This window comes from Callithrix jacchus, chromosome 4 (genome assembly GCF_049354715.1).
Source record: "Callithrix jacchus isolate 240 chromosome 4, calJac240_pri, whole genome shotgun sequence".
In the NCBI taxonomy this organism is placed as follows: domain Eukaryota; kingdom Metazoa; phylum Chordata; class Mammalia; order Primates; family Cebidae; genus Callithrix; species Callithrix jacchus.
This window is the reverse complement of record NC_133505.1, coordinates 65,205,373-65,233,289: the sequence shown is the minus strand read 5'-3', so window position 1 is coordinate 65,233,289 and position 27,917 is coordinate 65,205,373. Positions and strand designations below refer to the sequence as shown.

Here is a 27,917-nt window from a genome sequence, read left to right as displayed (position 1 = left end):
CTCAAAAGCACAGGAAACCAGAGCAGACTGACAAATGGGATTACATCAAGCTAAAAAACTTCAGAGGAAACAATCAACAAAGAGAAGAGACAGTCCACGGAATGGGAAGAAAAACATTTGCTAGCTATTCATCTGACAAGTGATTAATAACCAGAATATATGAGGAACAAAAAGAACTCAAGAGCAAAATAACAAATAATCTTACTAAAAAATGGGCAAAAGACCTAAATAAATATTTCCCTAAAGAAGACATAAAAATACCAACAGGCATATGAAAAGATGCTCAATATCACTAATTGTCAAGGAAATGCAAATTAAAACTATAATGGGATATTATCGTACCCTGATTAAAATGGCTATTATCAAAAAGATAATAAATGCTAGGGAGAGATTCAGGGAAAGGAGAATGCTCACTGGTGGAATGTAAATTAGTACAGCCACTATGGAAAGCTGTGCCTAGCTTAAAAAGTTTAAATTTTAAAATTCTAGTTATTTTTAACTTAATAAAAAAGTCATCATACTTTATGTAATTATTTGAAACTTGCTTTTATCACTTAATGTGTTGTTGCTAATATTTAACTATATTGTTCACTATAGTTTATTTGTTTTGACTTTTGTATGACTATACCACAGTTTGCTCATTTGCTCTCTTGTAAGTGGACATGTGTTTTCAGGCCTGTACTGTATGAGTGCCTCTCTGAGTTTTCTTGTACATGCCCCTTACTGTTCATGTGCAGTTTTTCTTGTATATATGCTTAGTGGAATTGCTGGATCATAGGGTATAGATGAAAGTTCAACTTTCGGAGATAATGCTAAACTCTTTTTCAAAATGCCTGCACCAATTTATACTTTCCTCAGCTATGTCTAAGTGAGCATGAGGAGCCATGTTATTTTCAACACATAGTAATATTAGTGTAAAAATTTTTTTCCAGTTGAACACATGCAATCTGTTAATCTCATTGTGGGCTTGATTTGCTTTACCCTGATTGTTAATGATGCCACACATCTTTTCTTTTCTTTCTTTTACTTTCTTTTTTCTTTTTTTAAATTTTTTTATTATTTAAACATTTTTTTTTCTCTCTGCACCCCCAACCCTTTCTTTTACTCTTTTTTTATTTTTTGAGACGAAGTTTCGCTGTTGTTACCCAGACTGGAGTGCAATGGCACGATCTCGGCTCACCGCAACCTCCACCTTCTGGGTTCAAGCAATTCTCCTGCCTCAGCCTCCCGAGTAGCTGGGACTACAGGTGCGCACCACCATGCCCAGCTAATTTTTGTATTTTTAGTAGAGACAGGGTTTCACCTTGTTGACCAGGATGGTGTCGATCTCTTGACCTTGTGATCCACCTGCCTCGGGCTCCCAAAGTGCTGGGATTATAGGCCTGAGCCACCGCGCCCGGCCTTATTTTACTTTTAATTGCATTTATTTTAATGCTAAATTTACTCCTGTGCCATAAGTTTTCGTTTATTCAGTTTCTTTGGGGATATCTTTTTCTTCTCGGCAATCTCCTCTTCTGGTTTAGGAAGAATTTCTTCCTTTTCAGTAAAGATCATCTCGGTGTGGCAGGGAGAGTTTATGTATGGGTTAATCCGACCATGAGCTCTGTAGGTCCAGCAGCATGTCTTAGGTGCTTTATTCACTTGGATATGCTCAATGACCAGAGACTCTACCTCTAAACCCTTACAGCATTACTCTCTGCACTTTTAAACATGTGCAGCAAAAATTCGGCACTCTTTTTGGGCCACCAAACTTGTGTCCAGCCCCATGGCTTGGCCTGGACACATCTACCAGCTCTGCCATTGAAAGGTCGAAATGTTATATACTGTTTCTGTAAAGTGATATCTTTCAGATACTTCACGGTTTTCATATATGCCTACCTTTGGGAGCCTGGGGAGTTTCATGAGTGTTCTTAAATTGAACATGAAGATTTGAACCTCTTGATTTGCATGATTTTGTGGGGTTCTCTGGGACAAATGGATAGTGAACCATTTTCACAGATTACCTCAGGCCACTTAGAGAAAGAGGAAAGAGCCCCACACATCTTTTCATATGTTCATATCTTTTCGTGTGTTTGTTAGCCATATGTGTTTTCTCTTCTGCAAAATGTCTGTCCATTTCATTCACTTTTTATATTGTTCAACACTCACCTATGAGTGAGAAAATGTGGTGTTTGATTCTCTGTTCTTATGTCAGTTTGCTGAGAATACTGGTTTCCAGATTCATCAGTGTTTCCTACAAAGGACACAAACTCATTGTTTTTTATGGCTGTATAGTATTCATTGGCATATATGTGCCACATTTTCTTTGTCTAGTCTATCATTCATGGGCATTTGGGTTGGTTCTAGGTCTTTGCTATTGTAAACAGTGCCGCAATGAACTACGTGTGCATGTGTCTTTATAATAGAATGATTTATAATCCTTTGGGTGTATATCCAGTAATGGGATTGATTGGACAAATGAAATTTCTGTTTCTAGTTCTTTGAGGAATCGCCACACTGTCTTCTACAATGTTTGAACTAATTTACACTCCCACCAACAGTGTAAAAGTGTTCCTATTTCCCCACATCCTTTCCAGCATCTATTTTCTCCATATTTTTTTAATGATCGCCATTCTAATTGGCGTGAGATAGTATCTCTCAATGTGGTTTTGATTTGCATTTCTCTAATGACCAGTGATGATGAGCACTTTTTATATGTTTGTTGGCCTCATAGATGTCTTCTTTTGTAAAGTGTCTGTTCATATCCTTCACCCACTTTTGAATGGGTTTGTTTGTTTTTTTCTTGTAAATCTGTTTAAGTTCTTTGTAGATTCTGGATATTAGCCCTTTGTCAGATGAGTAGATTCTAAAAATTTTTTCCCATTCTGTTGGTTGCCTAATGATTGTTTCTTTTGCTGTACAGAAGCTCTGGAGTTTAATTGGATTCCATTTGTCTATTTTGGCTTTTGTTGCCCATGCTTTTGGTGTTTTTTTTTTTTTTTTTTTTTTTTGAGACGGAGTTTCACTCTTGTTAGCCAGGCTGGAGTGCAATGGCATGATCTCGGCTCACCGCAACCTCCGCCTCCTGGGTTCAGGCAATTCTCCTGCCTCAGCCTCCCGAGTAGCTGGGATTACAGGCACGCGCCACCATGCCCAGCTAATTTTTTGTATTTTAGTAGGGACAGGGTTTCACCATGTTGACCAGGTTGGTCTCGATCTCTCGACCTCGTGATCCACCTGCCTCGGCCTCCCAAAGTGCTGGGATTACAGGCTTGAGCCACCGCGCCCGGCCGCTTTTGGTGTTTTAGCCATGAAGTCCTTGCCTTTGCCTATGTCATGAATGGCTTTGCCTAGGTTTTGTTCTAGGGTTTTCATGGCGTTACGTCTTATGTTTAAGTCTTTAATCCATCTGGAGTTAATTTTAATGTCAGGTGTCAGAAAGGGGTCCAGTTTTTGCTCTCTGCACATGGCTAGCCAGTTTTCCTAGCACCATTTATTAAACAGGGAATCCTTTCCACATTGCTTGTTTTTGTCAGGTTTGCAAAAGACCAGATGGTTGTAGATGTGTGGCATTTCCTCTGAGGTTTCTGTTCTGTTCTATTGGTCTATATCTCTGTTTTGGTACCAGTACCATGCTGTTTTGATTACTGTAGCCTGGTAGTGTAGTTTGAATTTAGGTAGCGTGATGCCTCCAGCTTTGTTCTTTTTGCTTAGGATTGTCTTGGCTATGTGGGCTCTCTTTTGGTTCCATAAGAAGTTTAAGGTGGTTTTTCCCAGATCTGTGAAGAAGGTCATTGGTAGCTTGATGGGGATAGCATTGAATCTATAAATTACTTTGGGCAGTATGGCCATTTTCACGATACTGATTAGGAATGTTTTTCCATCTGTTTGTGTCCTCTCCTATTTCCTTGAGCAGTGGTTTGTAGTTCTTGAAGAGGTCCTTTACATCCTTTGTTAGTTGTATTCCTAAGTATTTTTTTCTCTTTGCAGCACATGTGATGAGAGTTTGCTCTTGAGTTGGCTCTCCATTCGTCTGTTTAGGAATGCTTGTGGTTTCTGCACATTAATTTTTTTATCCTGAGACTTTGCTGAAGTTGCTTATCAGTTTAAGGAGATTTTGGGCTGAGATGATGGGGTCTTCTAAATATATAGTCATGTCATCTGCAAATAGAGACAATTTGACTTCCTCCTTTTCTAATGGAATACCCTTTATTTCTTGTTCTTGCCTGATTGCTCTAGCTAAAACTTCTAGTACTGTAATAAATAGAAATGGTGAGAGAGGGCGCCCTTGTCTAGTGCCAGATTTTAAAGGGAATGGTTCCAGTTTTTGCCCATTTAGTATGATATTGGATGTGGATTTGTTGTAAAGAGCTTTTATTATTTTGAGATATGTTCTGTTGCTACCTAGTTTATTAAGAGTTTTTAGCATAAATGGCTGCTCAATTTTGTCGAAGGCCTTCTCTCCATCTATTGAGATAATCATGTGCTTTTTGTTTTTGATTCTGTTTATGTGGTGGATTACATTTATAGACTTGCGTATGTTGAACCAGGCTTGCATCCCCAGGATGAAGCCTACTTGATCGTGATGGATAAGCTTTTTGATTTGCTGTTGCAATTGGTTTGCCAGTATTTTATTGAAGATTTTGGCATCTGTGTACATCATGGATATTGGCCTGAAGTTTTCTTTTTTTGTTGAGTCTCTGCTGGGTTTTGGATCAGGATGATGTTGGTCTCATAAAATGATTTGGGAAGGATTCCCTCTTTTTTTTGTTTGTTTGTTTTTTGAGATGAGTTTCACTCTTGTTACCCAGGCTGGAGTGCAATGGCATGATCTCGGCTCACTGCAACCTCCACCTCCTGGGTTCAGGCAATTCTCCTGCCTCAGCCTCCAGAGTAGCTGGGATTACAGGCATGTGCCACCATGCCCAGCTAATTTTTTGTATTTTTAGTAGAGACGGGGTTTCACCATTTGACCAGGATGGTCTCGATCTCTTGACCTCATGATCCACCCACCTTGGCCTCCCAAAGTGCTGGGATTACAGGCTTGAGCCACTGCGCCCAGACGGATTCCCTCTTTTTATATTGTTTGGAATAGTTTCAGAAGGAATGGTACCAGCTCCTGTTTGTACGTCTGGTAGAATTCAGCTGTGAACCCAACTGGACCTGGACTTTTTTTGGGTGGCAGGCTATTAATTGCTGCTTCAACTTTAGCCCTTGTTCTTGGTCTATTCAGGGCTTCAACTTCTTCCTGGTTTAGGGTTGGGAGGGTGCAAGTTTCCAGGAATTTATAAATTTCTTCCAGAGTTATTGGTTTATGTGCTTAGAGTTGTTTGTAGTAATCGCTGATGGTAGTTTGTATTTCTGTGGAATCTGCGGTGATATCCTTTATCGTTTTTTATTGCATCTATTTGATTCTTCTCTCTTTTCTTTTTTATTAATCTGGCTAGTGGTCTATTTTGTTGATCTTTTCAAAAAACCAGCTCCTGGATTTGTTGATTTTTTGAAGTGTTTTTTGTGTCTCTATCTCCTTCAGTTCTGCTCTGATCTTAGTTATTTCTTGTCTTCTGCTAGGTTTTGAGTTTTTTTGATCTTGCTCCTCCAGCTCTTTCAATTTTGATGATAGGGTGTCAATTTTAGATCTTTTCTCACTTCTCATGTGGGCATTTATTGCTATAAATTTCCCTCTAGACACTGCTTTAAATGTGTCCCAGAGATTCTGGTACGTTGTGTCTTTGTTCTTCTTGGTTTCAAAGAACATCTTTATTTCTGCCTTCATTTCATTATTGTGTGGGAGTCTAAGTCTCTTTGTAGGTTGTTAAGAACTTGCTTTATGTATCTGGGTGCTCCTGTATTGGGTGCATATATATTTAGGATTGTTAGCTCTTCTTGTTGCATTGATCCTTTTACCTTTATGTAGTGCCCTTCTTTGTCTCTTTTGATCTTTGTTGGTTTAAAGTCCATTTTATCAGAGACTAGGATTGCAACTCCTGCTTTTTTTGCTCCATTTGCTTGGTAAATCTTCCTCCATCCCTTTATTTTGAGCCTATGTTTGTCCTTGCAAGTGAATTGGGTTTCCTGAATACAGCACACTGATGGGTCTTGACTTTTTATCCAATTTGCCAGTCTGTGTCTTTTGATTGGGGCATTTAGCCCTTTTACATTTACGGTTAATATTGTTATATGTGAATTTGATCCTGGCATTTTGATGCTAGCTGGTTGTTTTGTCTGTTAGTTGATGTAGTTTCTTCATTGTGTCAGTGCTCTTTACCATTTTGTACATGTTTGGAGTGGCTGATACTGGTTGTTCCTTTCCATGTTTAGTGCTTCTTTCAGGTGCTCTTATAAGGCAGGCCTGGTGTTGACAAAAATCTCTCAGCAATTGCTTATCTGTAATGGATTTTATTTCTCCTTTGCTTATGAAGCTTAGTTTGGCTGGATATGCAAATTCTAGGTTGAAAGTTCTTTTCTTTAAGGATGTTGAATATTGGCCCCCAACTCTCTTCTGGCTTGTAGGGTTTCTGCTGAGAGATCTGCTGTGAGTGTGATGGCCTTCCCTTTGTTGGTAACCCAGCCTTTCTCTCTGGCTGCCCTTAGCATTTTTTCTTTCATTTCAACCATGGTGAATCTGACAATTATGTGCCTTGGGGTTGGTCTTCTTGAGGAATATCTTTGTGGTGTTCTCTGTGTTTCCTGGACTTGAATGCTGGCTTGCCTTGCTAAGATGGGAAGTTCTCCTGGATAATATCCCGAAGAGTGTTTTCCAGCTTGGATTGATTCTCTCTGTCACATTCAGGTATGCCTATCAAACATACATCTTTTCACATAATCCCATATTCTTGGAGGTTTTGTTCATTTTTTTTCATGTTTTTTTCTCTAATCTTGCCTTCTTGTTTTATTTCATTGAGTTGATCTTCAATCTCTGATATTCTTTCTTCTGCTTGGTCGATTTGGCTATTGAAACTTGTATATGTTTCATAAAGTTCTCATGCTGTGTTTTTCAGCTCCATCAATTCATTTATATTCTTCTCTAAGCCGTTTATTCTTGTTAGCATTTCATCTAACCTTTTTTCAAGGTTCTTAGTTTCTTTGCATTGAATTAGAACATGTTCTTTTAGCTCAGAGAAGTTTGTTATTAACCACCTTCTGAAGCCTGTTTCTATCAATTCATCAGACTCTCCATCCAGCTTTGTTCCCTTGCTGGTGAGGAGTTGTGATCCCTTTGGGGAGGAGAGGCATTCTGGTTTTGGGTGTTTTCATCCTTTTTGCATGGGTTTCTTCCCATCTTTGTGGATTTATCTACCTGTGGTCTTTGTAGCTGGTGACTTTCAGATGGGGTCTCTGAGTGGACGTTCTTTTTGTTGATGTTGAAGCTATTTCTTTCAGTTTTTTAATTTTCCTTCCAACAGTCAGGCCCCTCTGCTGCAGGACTGCTGGAGGTCCACTCCAGACCCTGCTTGCCTGGGGATCACCTGTGGGGGCTGCAGAATAGTAAGGGTTGCTGCCAGTTTCTTCTTCTGGTATCTTTGGCCCAGAAGGGTAACCGCCAGATGTAAGATTGAGCTCCCCTTTATGAGGTGTCTCTTTGGATATAGGGGGGTCAGGGAGCTGTTTGAGGAAATAGTCTGTCCCTTATAGGAGCTCAAGTGCTGTGCTATGAGCTCCATTGTTTTGTTCAGAGCTGCTGTGCAGGTACATTTCAGTCTGCTGCAGCAGAACTCATAACCACTTCTTTTCCCAGATGCTCTGACCTGGGAAAGTGGAGCTTTCTTTATAAGTTCCTGACATGCTGCTACCTTTTTTCAGAGATGCCCTGCCCAGCAAGGAGGTAGTCTAGTCACAGTCTGCCAGCAGAGATGTTGCTGAGCTGCCATGGGCTCTGTCCAGCTGCAGTGTAAACTTCCTTGTGGTTTTGTTTACAGAGGTGCAATTAGAACTGCCTTGATAATGGCAAACTGCCTCAGTAACAGCGGACTGCCTTGGTAGTGGCAGACTGCCTCAGTAATGGCAGACGCCCTTTACCGTACCAAGCTGGACCATCCTGGGTCCAGCTGCGCTTGCTGTGAAATTCTCAGTTCAGAGTGTTTCAGATTGCTGGTCTTTGTGGGGATGGGACCCACTGAGCCAGATCACCTGGCTCCCTGTTTCAGCCCCTTCTTTTTCATTTGAGTGGGCGGCTTTTCTCCCTGGCATTCCAGGCACCAGTTGAAATGGCTGCCCAGATCTTTGTGAGTTTTTATGCAGAGACCTGCTGTGCTGGCTGAAACAGCTGTGCTGGAAACTTGTGGTGCTTTTTGGCCTGGGTATCTCCTGGTCTTTGGGCAGTAAAAACTTGTTTGAAAATGTGGTAATCACTCACCCTCTGCTTTCTCTCTGGGGGCTGCACTCCAGAGCTGTTCCTATTCAGCCATCTTGGATCTCCTCGAGTGGTTCTTTATATATTTTGTTCACTGAATTTTAATTTATATTATTTTATTTTTCATTGCTTGGCATTTTTGATATCCTCTTATTCCTAACTTCTACTTTTGCTACTCCTTTCCCTTTATTTAAACATAAAAAATATGTTTATTTTATATGTAATATCTGATAATTAACATACCTGAAGTTTTTCCCTATAGGTTTGTCTGTTGTTTCTATAGTTTCATCAGTAGGGCCTTGTTTCATTGTATGTTTTGTGACTTTCTTGTTGCCTAGGCTGCAGTGCAGTGGCATAATCTTGGCTCACTGCAACCTCCACATCCCAGTTCAAGCAATTCTCCTGACTCATCCTCTCGAGTAGCTGGGATTACAGGCATCTGCCACCACACCTGGCTAATTTTTGTATTTTTAGTAGAGACAGGTTTTTGCCATGTTGACTAGGCTGGTCTTGAACTCCTGACAGGTGATCTGCCCGCTTCGGCTTCCCAAAGTGCTGGGATTACAGGTGTGAGCCACCCCTTCCAGCTGCTTTGTGACTTTTTATTATGAGCTTATGTTTGACTGAACTTTATCTGCAGTAATTTTAGAGGCTTGAAATGAAGGTACATTTCTCCAGAGAGAATAGTCTCTTATTTTTGCCAGGGAAATTAAAAAAAAATCTCCACTGAGTGCAGGTGGCTCACACCTGTAATCCCAGCACTTTGGGAGGCCGAGGCAGGCAGATCTCTTGAGCTTAGGAGTTTGAGACTAGCCTGGGCAACATAACAAGATGTCCTCTCTACTAAAAATCTAAAAAATTAACTGGGCGTGGTGGCGCCACCTGCCTGTAGTATTAGCTACTCGGGAGACTGAGGTGGGAGGCTCATTTGAGCCTTGGAGGTCGAGGCTGAGATTATGCCACTGCACTTCAGCCTGGGTGATAGAGCGAGACCCTGTCTCAAAAAAAAAATAAAAATAAAAATAAAATCTCAGTTTCACAGTTTTTCATACTGCATAGATTGTGTGAACTTGGGCCATAAAGTGCACAGGAGAATCAGCTTGTGGTTATGAAGTCTTTTATTCTACTCTGTCCAGCCACAAGCTTGACATGAGCAAATGTCTTTGCAATCTCAGGGTATCTTTGTTTGGTTTTTCTGGTTCATGCTTTCCCTGGCTTCATTTGTTTCTGGTTTTATTTTTGTTTTTTTTCACCAAGACCCTTTGGCGTTGTCTTCCGTCCTTTGCCTTCCGCCTTCTGTCTACTCTTTTGGCTTGGTGGTCAAATGAAACTTTAGATGAGAGGGAATCAGCCCAACATTTCTGCATTTGTGTTTTTGCTTTTCTATTGCTCTAGCCTCTGAGAATTTTTCTTATTTTCCTGCCCCTTGGCTGATACATTTAAAAATATTTTATCTGGCCAGGCGCATGGCTCATCCCTATAATCCCAGCACTTTGGGAGGCCGAGGTGGGCGGATCATGATATCAGGAGTTTGAGACCATCCTGGTTAACATGGTGAAACCTCATCTCTACTAAAAAGACAAAGAGGTAGCCGGTGGTACACGCCTGTAGTCCCAGCTATTTGAGAGGCTAAGGCAGGAGAATCATTTGAACCCGGGATTTGGAGGTTGCAGTGAGCTGAGATCGTGCCACTGCACTTCAACCTGGGCAACAGAGTGAGACTCTGTCTCAAAAATATATATATATATATTTTTATCCAGCATTTTTAGCTACTGTACAGCAGGAAGGTTTGCTAGAATGTCAAGTCTGCAATATATCTGAGAAACCCTTGCTTGTTTTTCTATGACTAAGGAGTCTCCTCAAAATAGGTCCCCTCAAGTCAGAGGCATATGTATCCCACAGTTCTAGCATTCATCCCTAGAGCCACCAAAAGTTAAAAAAAAGAATCTGTACATCATTGTCAAAGTACACCAGCCATTGTCTGCCAAGACATAGCTTTTACTCCTTACTTCTAGTATAATTTCATTTCTGCGTAGGGCTCTGCAGTACATTTAGCCAATTGTTTCTCATCTCTTGATCTTAAAGCAGATGACATAGGACCTTCATTTCCTATAGCGGGTAGAATTCATGTTTACATAGCATATTGAGATGTGCTGTAGTGACTCACTTATTTCAAGTCTCAAATTTCAGTAAATATTTGTCATTTCTGTTAAGCCAGATCAACTTCTAATTTCACAATATTTTGTTATAATTTGGAGTTGAACGTAAAACCTCAGTAGAGAAAATGTTGATGTAATATTTTTATGATAAAATCAGATAAATTATTAAATAACAGTTGTTATTGTCAAATTATTTTATTTTATTGTTGATTTATCATTGATTTTTATTTGTTGTTATTGGTAATTGACGACATTCTAAAAAAAGGTTGTAGTCTGAAATACGCTTTTATTTTTGAGAGGACAGTGAGTTATGCTATTAGGAGAAGGTGTTTTCCATCTTCATACATGTGCTAATCAATATGCAATATCTCTGACTTATTAGCATTTAAACTTAGTTCAGGGTAACTATATAAAGAGGCTCTTTAGAAGTTTGAAAATGAAACAGTAAAGATATGGAATTTGGATATCAAAAAAGCTTTAGAGATGATGGATTCATGGACAATTTAGGAGTATCGAAAGTCATCCAGCCTGAGTTGTCATTTTGAGGGAACAAGGCCCAGAACAGTGATCTGAGATGCCAAACTTTCAGAACCATGATTAGAAGCAAGACCTCATAGTTAAGAACACTCTCTTTAATGCTGCATTGTTTCCCTGTTTATAGGCCATGTTTAGCTAAGCATGTATGTTTTTATACTTACAAACTAAACAAAAATTATTTCTACTTACGTGTTTTGTAAAATGAACTGACATACCCCCATGTTTAAAATTGGTTTAGGAAACCCAGACATTTAATGTTTTTTAAAAAGCTATTTAATAATATTTGGAATTTATGGGAGTATTAAGCAGGCAACATAGCTTTCTCAAGTTTATTTCTAGAACGCAAGTAATCACCATGACTCCAGACAAACCCGTCTGTTTATTAAAGCAAAAGAATCAGGAAGTCTGAGATGTGGACGTTTCAGGACGCTAGGGAAGTGAAATGAGAGCCCTGCTTTTTATAAACAAATGACAATCGTTATTTCCTGTTTTTAAATCATTTAAAAACTGTTTTGGAACTTTATCGGCTCCCTGTAAATCCAGTGATAACCATAAATGAGACTGTAAAAGAAAGGAAGTTATAAAGACAGGCATTTCGTATCAACAGCATTTTTACTGATGCTGATCAACGATATTAACAGTAGTGGGCATTTCTGAAGCACTTCCTGTGAGTCAGGCTCTGTGCTTGGCGATGGGCATTAGGTCATTTAATCCTAACAGTAACCCTGAGAGGTAGGTATTCTTTATCAGTAAGAAAGCCAAAGCTCAAGTTTAAGTAGCTTATCTAAAGTCCTGTAGTAAAGCTGGGTCAGGAGGCACAGAGTTCTGCCAGGCTTCAGGGCCAGGTCTAACCTCAGTTCTCTGTTATTATCTCCATAGTTAGCTTGCTGAGAGCAATCTCATTTCTGATTTATGCTTAGGAGGGTTAACTGTGGGGTGTGAGACTATGTTGTGCATTAGATCTCTTGTTCTATAACAAGCTTCAGGGCAAGTATTGCAGGCAATGGTAAGTAAGATACATAAGAAACAAGGATAAATATGAAAAAACTCATATTTATTGCAGGATATTGGTACTTATTGAGCACACACATACTATGTGCTCGTTAGTACAGGTGCTTTGGCAGAATTCTTTCACTATTCATTTTTCCATTCCACAGATATTTTCTGAGCACCTGCAATGGGTTTTCCACCATGCTAGGTACTAGGGTCACAGCATGAATGAAACAAAGAACTTACTTTCCAATGGGGGAGACAGACAACAAGCAGATTAACAAGTAGTCAGATGGTAATAAGTGCTATGGGGGAAAGTGAAGCAGGGGAAGGGGCATAGAATAATTGGGGGAAGGGTAAAGTTACATAAGGCTTTTAGGGGAAGAACTTTCTTTAAAAGGGTGGCATTTGAGCAGAGACCTAATTGCACATCAAGAGGCCTTGTAGGTCCTGGTGCAGGCTTTGGATTTTACCCTGAGGGAAGTAGAAAGCCACAGAAGGGTTTTGAGCACAGGCACGATGTACTCTGATTTAGGTTTTTTAAGACTCGATCTAGCTTCTGTCTGGAGAATAGATTGTTGAGGACAAGGAGACAAGTAAGATCAGTTGGATGATATTTTGCAGTAATTGTTCAGGCAATTCCACATGTGATTTGGAATAAACTTGGTGTGGTGGTTCATACCTGTAATCTCAGCACTTTGGGAGGCCGAGGCAGGCGGATCATCTGCGGTTAGGAGTTCAAGACCAGCCTGGCCAACATAGTGAAACCCCATCTCTACTAAAAATACAAAAAAATTAGCCAGGTATGGCGGCATGCACCTATAGTCCCAGCTACTCAGGTGGTGGAGGCAGGACAATCACTGGAACCTGGGAGGCGGAGGTTGCAGTAAGTGAGATTGCACCACTGCATTCTGCACTCTAGGCTGGGCAACAGAGTGAGACTCCATCTCAAAAAAAAAAAAAAAAAAAAAAAAGGAACAACATAGCTGTAATTTATTGAATGCCTACTATGTACTTTTATTATATCATTTCAGTAATCCAGTTGAATTTAGTTATTCTTGTGTTTTAGAAGATGATAAAACTCAAAATCTCTCAGTGGCTTAGAAATGCTCTAACAGAAGCATATCAGACATTGTGGCAGCAGTTTTTGATGGCAGATCTTCGGACTCCCCTCAGGTCACATCAAAGATTATCTTCTACCCAGAGAGTCAGGAAAGCAGGTGAGAAGGTAAGGCCATCTGTCTCTATGACTCAACAGAGCGGTAATGATTAGCTTTTACTTCCATCTAGGGAAACAAGGCTGAGCATGGTGGCTCATGCCTGTAATTCCAGCACTTTGGGAGGCTGAGGTGGGAGGAGTGCTTGAGCCCAAGAGTTCCAGACCAGCCTGAGCAACATAGTGAGATAATCCCCCAGCCACTCTTCTCCCGTCTCTTCAAAAAATAAAAAAATTAGCCAGGTGTGGGTGGCACACCTGTAGCCCAGCTACTTGGGAGGCTGAGGTGGGAGAATTGCTTGAGCCTGGAAGGTCAAAGCTGCAGTGAGCTGGGATCTTACCACCACACTCCAGCCTGGGTGACAGAGCAAGACATTCTCTGTCTCTGTCTCTCTCTCGACACACACACACACACACACACACACACACAGTTCAGGAAGAGAATGAAGGATGACACAAGGGAACAGTCATATGTTCTATGGTATGCTTGTTTTTAGTGATAGAATTCATCATATTGTTTATTGTCGGAGGTAGCACACATACACACACACCACTAGGGAAGCAGAGAGGTGGATTGTCACAATTAAAGTGTTCCAGGCCATATTTCTCTTGAGCGATATTCTGAATTGGGCTAGGCTGTTTCTGTTAGGACAGACTCATTTGACTTCTTGAATTTCTGTCTCTGTGATTGTCAGAAATGGCTTCAGGAAAAATCATGAAGTAGGCAGCTTATCTTACTTCTAGGATCTTCAGTGTTCCCTTTTCATTTTATCAAAACACTTCTGTAGGGTGTACTCTGGTAGCCTTATTCATACTGAAGTATAAATGACTGATACTGTGCCACTTAGTATTTTTCTTCCACGGGTAGTTTGATTAGAAATAAAAAGCTTTAAACCAAAAGAATAGATCTGTTACTAGAAATTTAGGTGACGGTATGCAGGTGATGTGAAGGGAAGCAGATATTTTTTTTCAAGTCCTCAAAATGATATATTTTTGGTCATATAGCTATAATCATTACAATTCTAAGTACTTGATACCTAGTTTTCATTTTATCTTTTTATCTTATAATGCTATGGAAATGTATTAAGCAGTATGTGTTGAGCAGGCATCATATTACAGGATTTACATATATCATTTCATTTTAATACTCATGTCTAGTGAAGTATGTTTGATTATTCGTGTTTAGAATATCAGCAAATTAGAGAGGTTAAGTAACTTTCTTGGGTAGTACTATGGCTAGTTAATTATGCAGCTGAGTGAAGTACTCTGGCTTCTTAACTCAGCGTGGTAAATAGAAGTCCTGCATACTTTTTCCTTCCATAAAACTGTAAAGTGTGAATTATGGCAGGTGTTTCTACTTCCCTGAAATGTAGTAAAGGTGAGTGATAAGTCTTTTATCCGGTAATATGATAAGACAATTGTATTAGTTAGGACTCCCCAGAAACAGATCAATAGGATATATTAGTTACACATACACACACATACACACACACACACACACACACACACACAGAGAGAGAGAGAGAGAGAGAGAGAGAGAGAGGTTTGCTTTAAGGAATTAGCTCGGGAGATCTAAAATCTGTAGCTGATATTGCAGTCTTGAGTCCAAATTCTGAGGGCATCAGGCTGGAAACTCAGGCAAGGTCTCTACATTGTAGTCTTGAGGAAAATTCTTTCTTTGGGAAACCATGTTCTTTGCTCTTAAGGCCCTCCACTGATTGGAAAAGGCTCACCCACTATATGGAGGATAATCTGCTTTACTTGAAGTCTACTGATTTAAATGTTAATCACATTTAAAAAAATATATCTTCACAACATCTAGACTGATCTTTTACCAAAAACTGGGTACCATGGCCTAGCCAAGTTTGCACATAAAATTAACCATCACATCAGTAGCCAGGGATTTTCACTGAATAGACTTTTAAAGGTACATGGAATCTCCACCTGCCAGTTCTCTAGCTGGTTCCTGTGCTGTGGACGCAAATGCAAGGCCAGTTCAGGAAGAGAATGAAGGATGGCACAAGGAAACAGAATGTGTTCTCGTAGAACAAACCGTATGTTCTACGGTATGCTTGTTTTGTGATAGAATTCATCATGTTCTTTTATAGACACAGATGTACATTTAAAAAAATTCTTTGCTTTATTATTGTTGGAGGAAGCTGTTAGGCTGGCTTGGAAATCCCCAGTTAAGAAAGGGAGTAGAAAAAAATCCCAAGCAGTATTTCACAGTCAGGAGGGCAGCTGCAAAGGGGGGAGGAAGGTCAGGGGACTGGAATTCACAGAAATCCTAAGTGTATGTGATGACTAAGGAAGAGAGGGGTGTGGGCTGCAAAGCTGGATTACAGGCTTCTCACTGCCCTGTGATGGGCACTGTGAAAGAATGAGTGAATTTACTTCATAAATGCAGGGAACAGGTTTTACTTACAGACAATTGGAAGTCAGAAGAAATAGGGGTATTGTTATTTTTGTGTTTTTAAGTAGAACATCATGGCTCATAAAATGTTATAAGAAATATGTATAAATGGCATGATCATTATGTTCTCCAGAACAACTCCTGTGTGAAAGTAGGCAGTGCACAAGATGGTTTATATACTCTTGCTCTCTGTGTATATAAAGAAAAAGGACAAATAAAGAATGGAGTGGCTCCTTAACGCTTCATTACCAGCATGTTACCATCTAAGCAGTCCCTTGCATGATGCCGGCCAGTTGCAGCTTCTCTAAGGGGCAGGTTTCTACCAGTCACTCATGGCAGTGCTAGGAGCCAGAGCTGTAGCTGGAAGAAAATGCAGGTCTCTTGGAGGTTGGTGTCGAGCCAGCCTTGTATCTTAAACCAATTTGAGTCACCACAACTAGGAGGCTTATCAGAAAGAGCATCATCATCTCGAGCTCTCCTTGTGTGACTTGACCGGGACCCACTGATTTTCCTACTGCTATTCTCTGGCTCCCCACTGGTGTGGTTTTGCTTGACTTTTCACCTTCTCATTCCCACATGGTAAGCTACTGTCACTTCTTACCCTAGCAGCCACAGCCCTACCTTCCTCTAGCCTTGCTTTTTTTTCTTGTCTCTAAATATTTCTCAAATTCATCCTCTCCTTTCCACCCCCAATTTCAATGATTTAGTTCAGGCTCTCATCATTGATTGCTGAACTAGTACAATAACTGCCCACTATTCTGGTCTGAGTTTGAGCCCTCTACAGTCCAGGAATCATGCAGTTTTATGGGCAAACACTTATAACTCTTCAGCAACAATCCAGCTCCTACAACATGAAGTCTGGGCCCCATTGTCACACACAAGCCCTGCTGTGATCTTCATCCATCACCTGCTTTCCAGCCGCCTCTGCTGCCACTTCCACTTGATGCTCTCAGAGCACCTTGTCGTTTTCTCCCTTCTCATTCTGGGATACTAGTTGGATAACTGGAAGGCCCTAACATCTTCTCTGCCCAGACACTACCTTCTTTTCTTACCTGATGTAGAATAAGGTGGCAATGAGCAAGCAAGGAAATACATTTCTTTCTTCCCTGTATCTAGAATAATTCAAAGCAGCCTTAAAATGAGAAATGATGCTGGAGGAATGAAGTAGCTGCTGTGTTGACCCTGTTGGTGGGCTGTGTGTGTGTGTGTGTGTGTGTGTGTGTATGTGAGAGAGAGAGACAGACAGACAGACAGACAGACAGACAAAGTCGACAGACAGACACCAGACACTTGGGGCATTTTTAGCCTTGGTTGTGGCAGATCTTTCTTTCTGAATTTCTACTTATATGGGACCAAGCTCCCAAGCCAATAAATTCACCCAGCAGACATTCATCAGGGGCTCACTCCTAAGACCTGGGATTCTGAAGTACATAAGGAACAGTTGCTGCCCACACAGTGAGTTTGAATCTCAGTCTAAATACTCTGGGGTAAGATGTGTCCCTTTCTTTTTTTTTTTCAACTCATCTCAGGTTCTGACTCCCAGATCTCCATGAGGCCAGGCCTGTGCTCCCCATTTCCCCCACTTCAGAACTGTGTTAAGGTTGTGGGGTCCTGTGAGATGCATGGCAGGGTTTCGGGGAATGGGAGGGAAGATTTAGGCTTGTGGAAAAGAAAAGTCAGGTATTCTTGCAGGCTGTTTCTGCTTCCTGTCCTGCCATGTAGTTTCCTCCAGGGATAAAGCAAGGAAGTGACAAGCCCAGAGCACCTTGGGAAAGAGAGATCTATTGCAAAGATAAAATGAAATCTACCATGGCCTTTAGTGCAGATGTGGGGGCTTTGAGCCACACAATTATTCCAGGTGGATCTCAGGTGTTCTAAGACCAGGATGTACAAAAGATGTCAGGGAAAGCCAAATATTACTATGGACATTTGGAATGAACTTAGCATTTATTCCTGAGAAGAGGCTTGGTTGGATTGGTTTGCTACCATGTAATATGAAGTATCCCACCTGAGCAGAGTTCTCCACCAAGCCAGCTCAGAGGGATCAGGGAATGATCCCCAGTTCCAATCAGATGTGGCTTAAGGTAGCAGCAAAATCGTTTTTCCTTAATATACATAGAATAGCTCTGCTTTCCTCAGAAGAGGGCAGTGGGAGCGCCAGTCACTTCAAGTTTCATAGAGTTTGTTTCTGTGCAATAATAAAAGCTTTTGTTTTTAATGAAAAAGTAATTATTTCACTTAAGTAGCTACTGTTTGAAATAAAAGAGTAAGTGTGTAAAAGCTATTATCAAAAGCAATTTTCTGAAGTCTCATTAATAGAGACAGGTAATGAAAATGGAAGGCTAAAGAATAAAGGTAACTTTGCTTGTGTGTCAGTAGGGAAGAACTGAATATCTCTAATTGCTTTTTTTTTACACTAACATGTTTGTCTAAGTTTTTATTGTCTCCGGCAATGGAGACAATGAATTTACAAGAAAAAAAACCTTCTGAATTAAAAAAAGGTATGTGTTTGAAAGATACAGGGACATCTCAAATACTTGAAGGTTTAACAACCAGCTTGGGAAGGATAGATATGAAACTCATGGATTTTGTATTACAAGAGCTGTGATTAAAGTGACCCAGTTGCAATAACTTCTAGTCTCTGTCTTTGTTGTTTCATATTTCCTGAAGTGACAATTTTTTTGGCTTAGTCATCTACCTCCACATCAAACCAGTGTAAATAGACAATATCACCTAATAGCCAAAATTTATTAATGCTTCCTACATGTTGACCAAGGGTAGGTACAGGAGCAAAAACCAGCAGGGAGTCATCAGCAGTAGTGATGGGTAGGTGGGTCCAGCTCTTAGATTTGTGGAGATCCTGGGTCAGCATCTCCATGAGTCATAGAGCTTTCTTCCATTTCCTGGGCATTGGAAATGTTAACCAGGGTGTTTGGGGATAGAATAGAATGAAGTAAACACTTGGATGTCAGTAGAAACATGGAATGATCTATTTTTCTTTGTTGTCCATTTAACTGAAATATTTTGAAAGGTTTCTCTTTGTTTTGTTTTATCCCCTCTCCTCCAGTTTTCTTATTTTTAAAAATTTCATCCCTATTCTATCAATTACCGCAATCCCTACCTCTCCTCTATCTTTTCCTTTACTCAGTACAGCAATGTCATCCATCACTTAATTCTTGCCAGGGACCCTAAAGTCATATGTCTCCAGGGATCAGGTATCATACCTGTAAGGACTGTGTCAAATTGAAAATCACAGGTCCTTTACGTGTCCTTTCTTAAACCAATAGGGCCAATATTCCACATTTGATTTTTCATGTGAAATTTCCCAATTTTTACGTGTTTGTTGTTAATTTGTTTTTTAAAATGAGGTCAGCCACAGTGCATCTACAGTGATAACTCTATCAGCAGTGGATAGTTTTGGTTAGGATACTCTTAGAAGAGTGAAGTGAGGGAGCTGGGGAACTGCATCTCCAACCTGGCTTCTGAAGGGACTGCAGAGGCTTGATTTGATTTAACTTCTCTCTCCTAATTGACTTTATACTATGAACCATATTTTTGTTTATGTATTTATTACTATTCCACCAGAAGACATATTTTTAAGCCTAATAAGTGATGATAAGATGATTGATATTTAATTATAAATTGGCTACTTTGTCACTTCTGCTCTCCTAGTTAGATTTCAGGCCCTTCTTCTTTTTTTTTTTTGAGACAGAGTCTCTGTCTGTTGCTCAGGCTGGAGTGCAGTGGCACAATCTCTGCTCACCGCAGCCTTCGCCTCCCCGGTTCAAGTGATTATCCTGTCTCCGCCTCCTGAGTAGCTGGGATTACAGGTGCCCCCCATGCCTGGCTAATTTTTGTATTTTTAGTAGAGGGGGTTTCACCATGTTGGTCAGGCTGGTCTTGAACTCCTTACCTTGTGATCCGTCTACCTCAGCCTCCCAGAGTGCTGGAATTACAGAGTGAGCCACTGCACCTGGCCGAGATTTCAGGCCCTTCTATGGAAGAGGCCTATGGGTACTTAAAACATATATGTATATATATATATATATATATATATTTTTTTTTTTTTTCTTGCTTTTTCCTTCTGCTTTTAAAGGCAAGGACATATTTTTAATTAACTGACATAAACATCCATTTTAAAATTTAAGATTAAGTATTTTCTAGTATGTTTTTGGTATTTGAGTTTGTCTTCCTAATATATTTGTTTTGAGGGGCTATTTTCAGAGATGTGTTTGGTTTTCTTTTAGACAAGTTATTTAAAATGTTCTTTCTTTGGTCGGAAAGACTATTTGTAGATACTCAAATGCAAACTAGTTCTGATGTCTCTATTTCTATAATTTTAATATGATTGAATTTAGGTGGACTTGCAAAAAAAAAGTATGAAATTTTTTGAATTTTTTTTTTACATTTTTAGAAAAATTTTGTGTTTGGATACTTTGCATACTTTTTATTTTATTTGTGATCTGTTTGTGATGATTTATGGAGGTGTGGGAGCACATAGGACCAAAGAATCCTTGGGAAGAGAACACAGAGTAAGCGAAGCCTTGCCCCTTTGGAATAGGAGAGTGCTCGCTATACAAAAAGCAGTTTGGGAGTACTATAGTTGTACGTTTTTGAATGATTTTTCTTCATTGTGAGAGAGACCACACAGTTAAAGGAAAATGATGTTGAAAATTTTCTCCCTCCTCTGTCCCATCAGCAAGCTTAGTTTCCCTAGAAATACAGTACTAAGTAACAGTAACATTGTAATAGTACAATGACTATACCCTAGAAAGAGTTTGTGTTCTAAATTCCATTGTTCTTTCATAGGCTGATGAACTGGGTCTTTCCACCTAGAAAGAAACCTTTGACTTCCTTAACTCTGCCTGAAGCTTCTTCCCTTGAGTCAGAACTTAGCAGTAATCTTCCTGCTTCTTCTCCCTCCTATCCCCCTTCCTCTCACCAACACCCAGGCTCTTCTGCCTCCTGTAATTAAGGGCTCCTGCATACCTCCCCTAAAAGAAAAGAGAGCCAGCTAATGGCATCACCACTAGACCCCCTCCATGTCACTTATCACCTAAAGGTGGTTTCCAGGTGAGACTGAGAGCTATTTATTTGATAAAAGGTTTAATACCTTAATTGTTCAACAGGTTTTGAAAATTATTAACTAAAGCAAGCACAAGGTGCCCCAAATTTACCATATTTCATTTTGTCTTCAAGGAGTTAGGTACAAGTTCTTGCATCTTCCTTCACTGTTATCTTCTTCAGCCATTTATTTGTGGTAGAGGTTGTTTTCCTTGGGATCTCTAAAATTGGATAATGTCATCTTGCTTTGTGACTTACTTCTAAATAAAAAACTAGTCATATAAGGATAGTCTTGGGCCATACAATATACTTTTATACAACATCGAGGAAGTTAGTATTTGTACCTGCTTACCTAAGGGAATTTTAAAGAAAATTGTATCTTTGACTTTCCAAATTTTGGAGAAAAAGTTTTCCATTTTTGTTTATGTAAAATATCAAAATTATGTGATACTGGCCAGGCTCATGCCTGTAATCCTAGCACTTTGGGAGGCTGAGGTGGGTGGATTGCGTGAGCTCAGGAGTTCAAGACCAGCCTGGGCAACATGGTAAAACCTCGTCTCTACTAAAATACAAAAAATTAGCTGGGCATGGCAGCATGCACCTGTAGTCCCAGCTACTTGGGAGGCTGAGGCAGAATTGCTTGAACACAGGAGATGGAGGTTGCAGTGAACTGAGATCATGCCACTGCACTGTAGCTTGGGTGACAGAGCGAGACTCCATCTCAAAAAAAAAAAAGTAATGTGATACTGAATCTATCTTATATTTACTATATTGTATATTATTAATAAATGAATAGCAGAGGAATTTATTATTATTAATGTTATTTTGGGATGGAGTTTTGCTCTTGTTGCCCCAGCTGGAGTGCAATGGTGTGATCTTGGCTCACTGCAACATCTGCTTCCCAGGTTCAAGTCATTCTCCTGACTCAGCCTCCCTAGTAGTTGGGACTACAGGTGCTAATTTTTTGTATTTTTAGTAGAGAGGGGGTTTCACCGTGTTAGTCAAGATGGTTTTGATCTCCTGACCTCGTGATCCACCCGCCTCGGCCTCCCGAAGTGCTGGATTACAGGTGTGAGCCACCATGACCGGCCCTCTTTTATATTTTTCTGTCTAAAATTATGTTTAGGACTAAGACAAGCAGATCATCTTTCCTGTTGACACAGGCCACTGCCTCTAGTGCTTCTCTAAGTGTTTATGAAGAAATGTTAGGAGAAATTTCTTAGATCAAAACTACTTCGTCCTTGCAACCTGTACATGTTGATCTTGTGAGCATAGGAAGACTAAGTAACACTGAAACACATCGAAAAAGTCTTTGCTGTGGGCTGGGTGCAGTGGTTCACGCTTGTTATCCCAGACTTTGAAAGGCCAAGGCGGAAAGATTGCTTGAGACCAGGAGTTTGAGAGCAGCCTGGTCAACATAGCAAGACCACGTCTCTATAAAAATATTGAAAAATAAGACTAGCCAGGTATGGTAGCCTGTAGACCCAGCTACTCAAGAGGTTGAGGTGGGAGGATCTCTTGAGCCCAGGAGTTAAAGGCTGCAGGGAGCTATGATCATGTTTCTGCACTCCAGCCTGGGCAATAGAGCAAGACCTTATCTCTTAAAAAAAAAGAAAGACCTTGCTATTTCCCCTCAATTTTTCATTTTGAAAATATTCAGATTTACAGAAAAGTTGAAAGAGTAGACCAATGAATACTTGTTGTTAGCCTATTATCAAATTTAATAGTTTTCTTTGTTTTTATGGAAACAATAAAAATAAGTGCAGACATCTTGAGTTTCCTCAGCCTGCATCTCCTATGGATAAGGACACTTTCCTGCATATCCACAATACTATTATCGCATCTTAGAAAACTAACAAGTATTTCCTTATGTTGTCTAATAAACAATCCATGTTCCATGTTCAGATTTCCCCAAAATGTCTTTTTAGCTTTCAAAAAAGAATCCAGAATCCAGCTGAGGTTCATGAATTGGTTGTATCTCTTTTGTCTTTGTAAATCTAGAACAACTCCTCCTTTTTGGGTGTGTATGTTTCATGTATTGATCTTTTTGAAGGATCTAGGACAGTTGTCTTGTAGAATGCTTCACAATCAGAATCAGGATTGGTCTGTTTCCTCATGTGCCTTCTATTTTTTGGGGATTTTTTTGGTGAATATTTTGAAATATACATACAGAAATGCGCCTAAGTTATATGTATGTGGGTTTGTGAAAGTTTACTTTTCAGCCTCTGGGATTTTAAATTTTTGGCTGCTTTGCAAACCCTGATCTCTGCACTTGTTTCTCCATTGCCTGTAGAGAATGCTTATTGCCAAGACAATTTCCTGGCACTTTTCTACAGATCAGGGTGTTAAGGCTGGGCGGCATCCAGTTTAGGCAGTTCCATTGTGCTTATCTCAGATCCCCCACTGGGGTTTCAATTAAAGAAGTTATTGTTCAGTTCCCCTTCTAAAAATGTTGCATTATGTAATTATCCTGGCTTTAGGAGATTTGGGTTGTTTTTATACCATGTGAATGAATTGGCTATTAGGAAAGTCATTTTAAAGCTTTTGGTGATCTAATTTAATTGTGGAAACTGCTTTAATAACTAGGTTGTAGAAGACACAATGTAGCATGTCCTTGAATAATGTTTTGTTCAATATCTTTTTGTTATAATGTAGATGAGAAAAAAATCAGTTCCTGGATGGGGCTGCTGTCTGTGGAGTTTGCACTTTCTCCCTATGCCAGCACGTGTTTTCTCTGGATGCCGCGGTTTGCTCCCACATTCCAAGGATGTGCACATGAGGTTAATTGGTCCCAGTCTGAGTGACTATGGGCATTGATTATGAGTGCACCCTGCCATGAGATGGTGTCCTGTCTTATCCCCTGAGCTGCTGGGATGGGTTCTGGCCACTCTTGATCCTAAACTGTAATAAGCAGGTTGGAAAAGAAATGAATGACAAAATACAAATTATTGCAAAATAAACATTTGTAAGGTGTACAGTGATCCTACAAATGCATGACAATAAATGATGTGGTATGAAAGTGCTCAGTGGGTCCACTATATCTGTGATTGGTTTTGAACTGCATGGCGGTAGGAGGTACTCTATATTTTTTACTTTGCAAACGTTTATTCTTTGTTTTAATCTACCGCCCCAATGACTGCCATCATTTACTGATTCACAAAAATTTGGTAAATTTTGGTAAAAATCTTACTTGTTTTTATTAATCTTCTGTAAATATATGTATAGCTCACATTTATTTCAATGTTTAATATTAGGAGTGTTTTGGTCTTTATTTAGAAGTTTTGGTGATATTTTTGTGACCAGAAATATTATCTGCTGTAAGAACTTAACTCTTGTTTATATTCGCCTATGTAAAATTGGTTTCGTTATATATCATTTCACTTAAAGCAGCAGTTTCCAAGAACCTACTGATGATGTTGGGGTTTTAATTTGTAACTACCTAGTGCTTTTTTGGTTGTAGAGATCCAGCATCAGTTCAGAAGTGGCTCATGGTCATTTATGAAAAAGGACAACTGTTCAAATGTATTATGACCTAGGCCAGCTTTATCTTCACTGTCCTATTGCTCTGCCCCCTTGTTGGTATGGTCACTCCACAGTTCTTTCATGTATCTCTTGTTTTCAGCAACATGCCAAATGGAGATAACAAATAATGGTGTGAATAGGGGTCTTAACCTGGGGTCAGTGGGTCAGTGAATCCCATAAAATGATATGCAAAGTTTGTGTGTATTTACTCTTGTACTTTGTTCTGGAGAGAGGTCTTCATAGATTTCATTAACCTTTCAGGGGTGTCCATGAGCCCAAAAATGTTAAAAACACTGACTTAGTTACTTCTTCATAGAGTTTTCCATATTTTCTCTAACCCTTGACATAAATTCTTTTTGCTTTTGGTAATCTTTTTATGTATTTGTATTGGATTAAAATATTATAAGGAATAAAATTAAATTCATTTGGAATCTTAGTCATCACCCAAAGATAATCGCTATTTACATATGGGTAACTATTACCTGTACATGCATATGCACATATTTTAAGAAATCATTCTCTATGAATTACTTCTTTACTAAATATAGATCATAAGATTTTTGTTTAATTGCTATAGAGTAGACTGTGGTATCCATGTAACTATTATTTAATCAGTCCCCTCTTGATGGACATAGCTACCGTATTTGTATTTTAGTAGGAATCAAACCTTAGGCAACAATAGTAGAATACTAGATACAAACCTGGGGCTTTTGTTGGTTACAGGAGCCCTCGTCCTTTGTCCTACCTTTCCAAGCCCCACATCAAAGATTAGGCTCTGGCCTTTGGGTGAGAGAACATATTTGCTTTTCTCAAAACGAAAGGGAAGTGTAGTTCCACATTTTGCTCTAGCCCCCAAAATAGTAACATGATTTGGCCAGTCATTTCAAATCAATAAAGAATATAATAGGTTTTTTTTTTTTTTTTAGGATCAATCTACTTTAAAGCAGCTCCATTTAAATCTGTTCTCAATTTTCAGGGTTCAAGTGGTCCTACTTTTGTATAGTTCACCTTATATTTTAAAAAAGTGTTCATGAAAATTTTTGTGGGAAAAAATCCAGTACTTTAATTGTTAAGATACTTGGAACACGTAGCCTGGGAGAGGCTTTACCACATAAAAATATGTATGATTTCCCTCAGTTTTTTTGTGTATGTGCACGTGTGTGGTCTGTGTTTTCCTTTGATATATTGCTGAAAGAAGTGTTGTTGATTATCTTTTCCTCTTTTTCTTTCCTATCTGTTTACCAATGACACTACCAGATTAGAGCTTGCACCAGTCAACACCCATGGGTCCAGGGGTGATAACTGTTCCCATCTGGCTATGAGTGATTAATGGTGTTTAAGTCATGGCATAAATCACATTTCGTTGTTCAATCAGCTGAGACTCAGGCCATTAAAAAAATTTACTCTATAAAAATCAATAACCAGTGGTTTTTGGAAAGGAGCAATTCTTTAACAGTTACTCTCCAAGTCTGTCTGTTAAGATAAATAATCAAATTACTATACTCACTAAAATAGTACAGGTAACAAGAAATATAATCTCGCAGATAAAGGATGACCTTAAGTAAGGACAGATAGGAAGCCATTTTTAGGAAGACAGAAAGCAGCCAAAGAAATCCAATACCCTCTTAAAAGTCTTTAAGAATGTCACCCTTTTTTATTTCACAGAGCCAGCCAACAACAAAAGCTCAGAAAGCTCAAGATGAATTTTCAGAAAAGCATGGAAAATAAATTGGGTTGATAATAGCAGACTGTGACTGACTTAATGCCACTCACAACTCCCTATGGATTGTAGCTACAATACAGAAAATCAATTTTATTTACTTTTGCCTCAAGTTTGCCTAACACTTTATTGTCATTAGAAAAATATACATATTCTAAATAAATAAATTAGCCAAGATGATGAAATTTTATGTAAAATAAAATGGAAGATAGCTTTTTTGGGGGAAAGAATAGAAAGCTAAGTCTTAACATACCTTACTTTGCGGGAAATGTTACATGAACTTCTATGATAATGGGGTTTACACCTACTATGTACCCACAAAAAAGAAAAAAATAAAACAATGGTATTAACCATGCATAGCCACATGCCTGAACAGACTGAGATAAGGTCAGTAGTCCTGATGCAATTAGAGTTTATTTCACGTACCTTGGGTAAGTGTTTTGGGATGTGGCTCACACAGGCTGTTTGTGCTGCAGTTCCCACTGCTTTTGTGGGAAGCCCAGTGTTTTTGCTCAAATTGGAGCATGCCTCACTGATTTCTGCCTGCAACTTGCTTCTTAGGAATCCATGGCTGCAAGTTACATTTCAGGAATTTGAGTTACACCAGTTTTGCATCTTTACTGTGAGTCTCAGGGAAGTAGAATTCTCAGTAGGAAAGTTAAGACTTCCTTTTGATATATTATTATATTTATAATTTTGCAGCAGAGATAGTCAACATCCTTGTTTCATTAGTAAGCCCGTGGCTTTCTAAATAATCACAAACATAACCCAGCAAAGAAGGAAGGAATCACATCTTGTGCCTTTTCCCTCTGTGGAAGATATAACACTTTTATGCAAGACAGGACCCTGCAGATTCACTCCAGCTAGATGAAGGGAGGACTAACCTTCAGGCAAAGTGCTTTAGTAAAAGCATCATGTTTCTCATTTCACTGTGTAATGACCAGGAGCTGAGAAGAGCTCTGTTTCCTGTCACTGCACTGCATCATTCTCATTTACATTATTGGCAGCTGTTACTTTGCTGGAAGTTTAAATTATCTCAAGAACTCTAAACCGAGTTCAGATGTTTGTTTATTGGAGCTGCCATAGGCTTCTGAAAACAGTCTTTTGTGTTCTCCCAGTCTTAAGAAAAGGCTCTTCTCAGAATCAGCTCTTCCTCCCTCCTTGCTCTTTTCTGGGAACCTGCTTCAGTCTCATGAAGAAAATTAAATAAAGAGGACAGGGGCTTAAAACTGGTCGGAACGGAGTCCCCAGTGATGAGGCGACTTGCAGCGGAAAGGAGTTGGGACCCAACATCCTGCATTTGTGCTTTGTTTTCGAAACTTCGAGTTAGTTGCATTAATGAATTAACCAGCAGGCTAGTGATGGAAAATGTTTCTCCTGTCCTGCTGGGGGAGCCAAATACTATAGATTTGTAACAGGAAGGCTGTTGATTCTGGCTTCATTGTTGGGCCAGTCATTTGTGAGCTGGTGGCCGGACCACAGGCCACACACTTCTTCGGTGCAAATCTTCATGTATTGGAACTGCCTGGGTATTGTTTTTACGATTGGAATCTTGGCCAAGAAAAGATGGTGAGCCCCGGGTTTCATATTTTTGGTTTCTGTATATCCCCTCAGCCCTGAGGATGGTGTAGGATACCAGAGCTAGTTTGGGGGCAGGGAGGGCGGGGGACGTTTAAATCGACAGGCGTTTGTGAGTATTTTGCTCTTAATGCTTTCTCTGTGTCGTTCTCTGTAGAGTTCCGGGAACGCGTCCTATCGCTGCTCCATGTCTTCCTCTGCGGATTTTTCCGATGAGGATGATTTCAGCCAGAAATCTGGTTCCGCATCCCCAGCTCCAGGAGACACCTTACCCTGGAATTTGCCTAAACATGAGAGATCGAAAAGAAAGATTCAAGGGGGCTCAGTGCTGGACCCTGCCGAGAGGGCAGTGCTTAGGATAGCAGGTAAGAGCATCGGGAAGGGGA

At 39.7% G+C, this 27,917-nt stretch overlaps 1 protein-coding gene across 33 annotated transcripts in view; it reads left to right on the top strand.

The window, feature by feature from the left end:
* Nucleotides 1-27,917, top strand: part of DST (dystonin) — a 505,428-nt gene that overhangs the window by 90,561 nt on the left and 386,950 nt on the right. For 26 of the 33 annotated variants that reach the window (XM_078369452.1, XM_008994605.4, XM_035295973.3 and 23 more), the window contains one exon: nt 27,689-27,896. In XM_078369452.1, the coding sequence (XP_078225578.1) occupies nt 27,689-27,896 (208 nt within the window). Of the gene's footprint in view, nt 1-27,393; nt 27,523-27,688; nt 27,897-27,917 lie in introns of those variants that run through there. The other 7 variants (XM_078369456.1, XM_035295976.3, XM_035295975.3 and 4 more) reach the window with 1 other exon arrangement.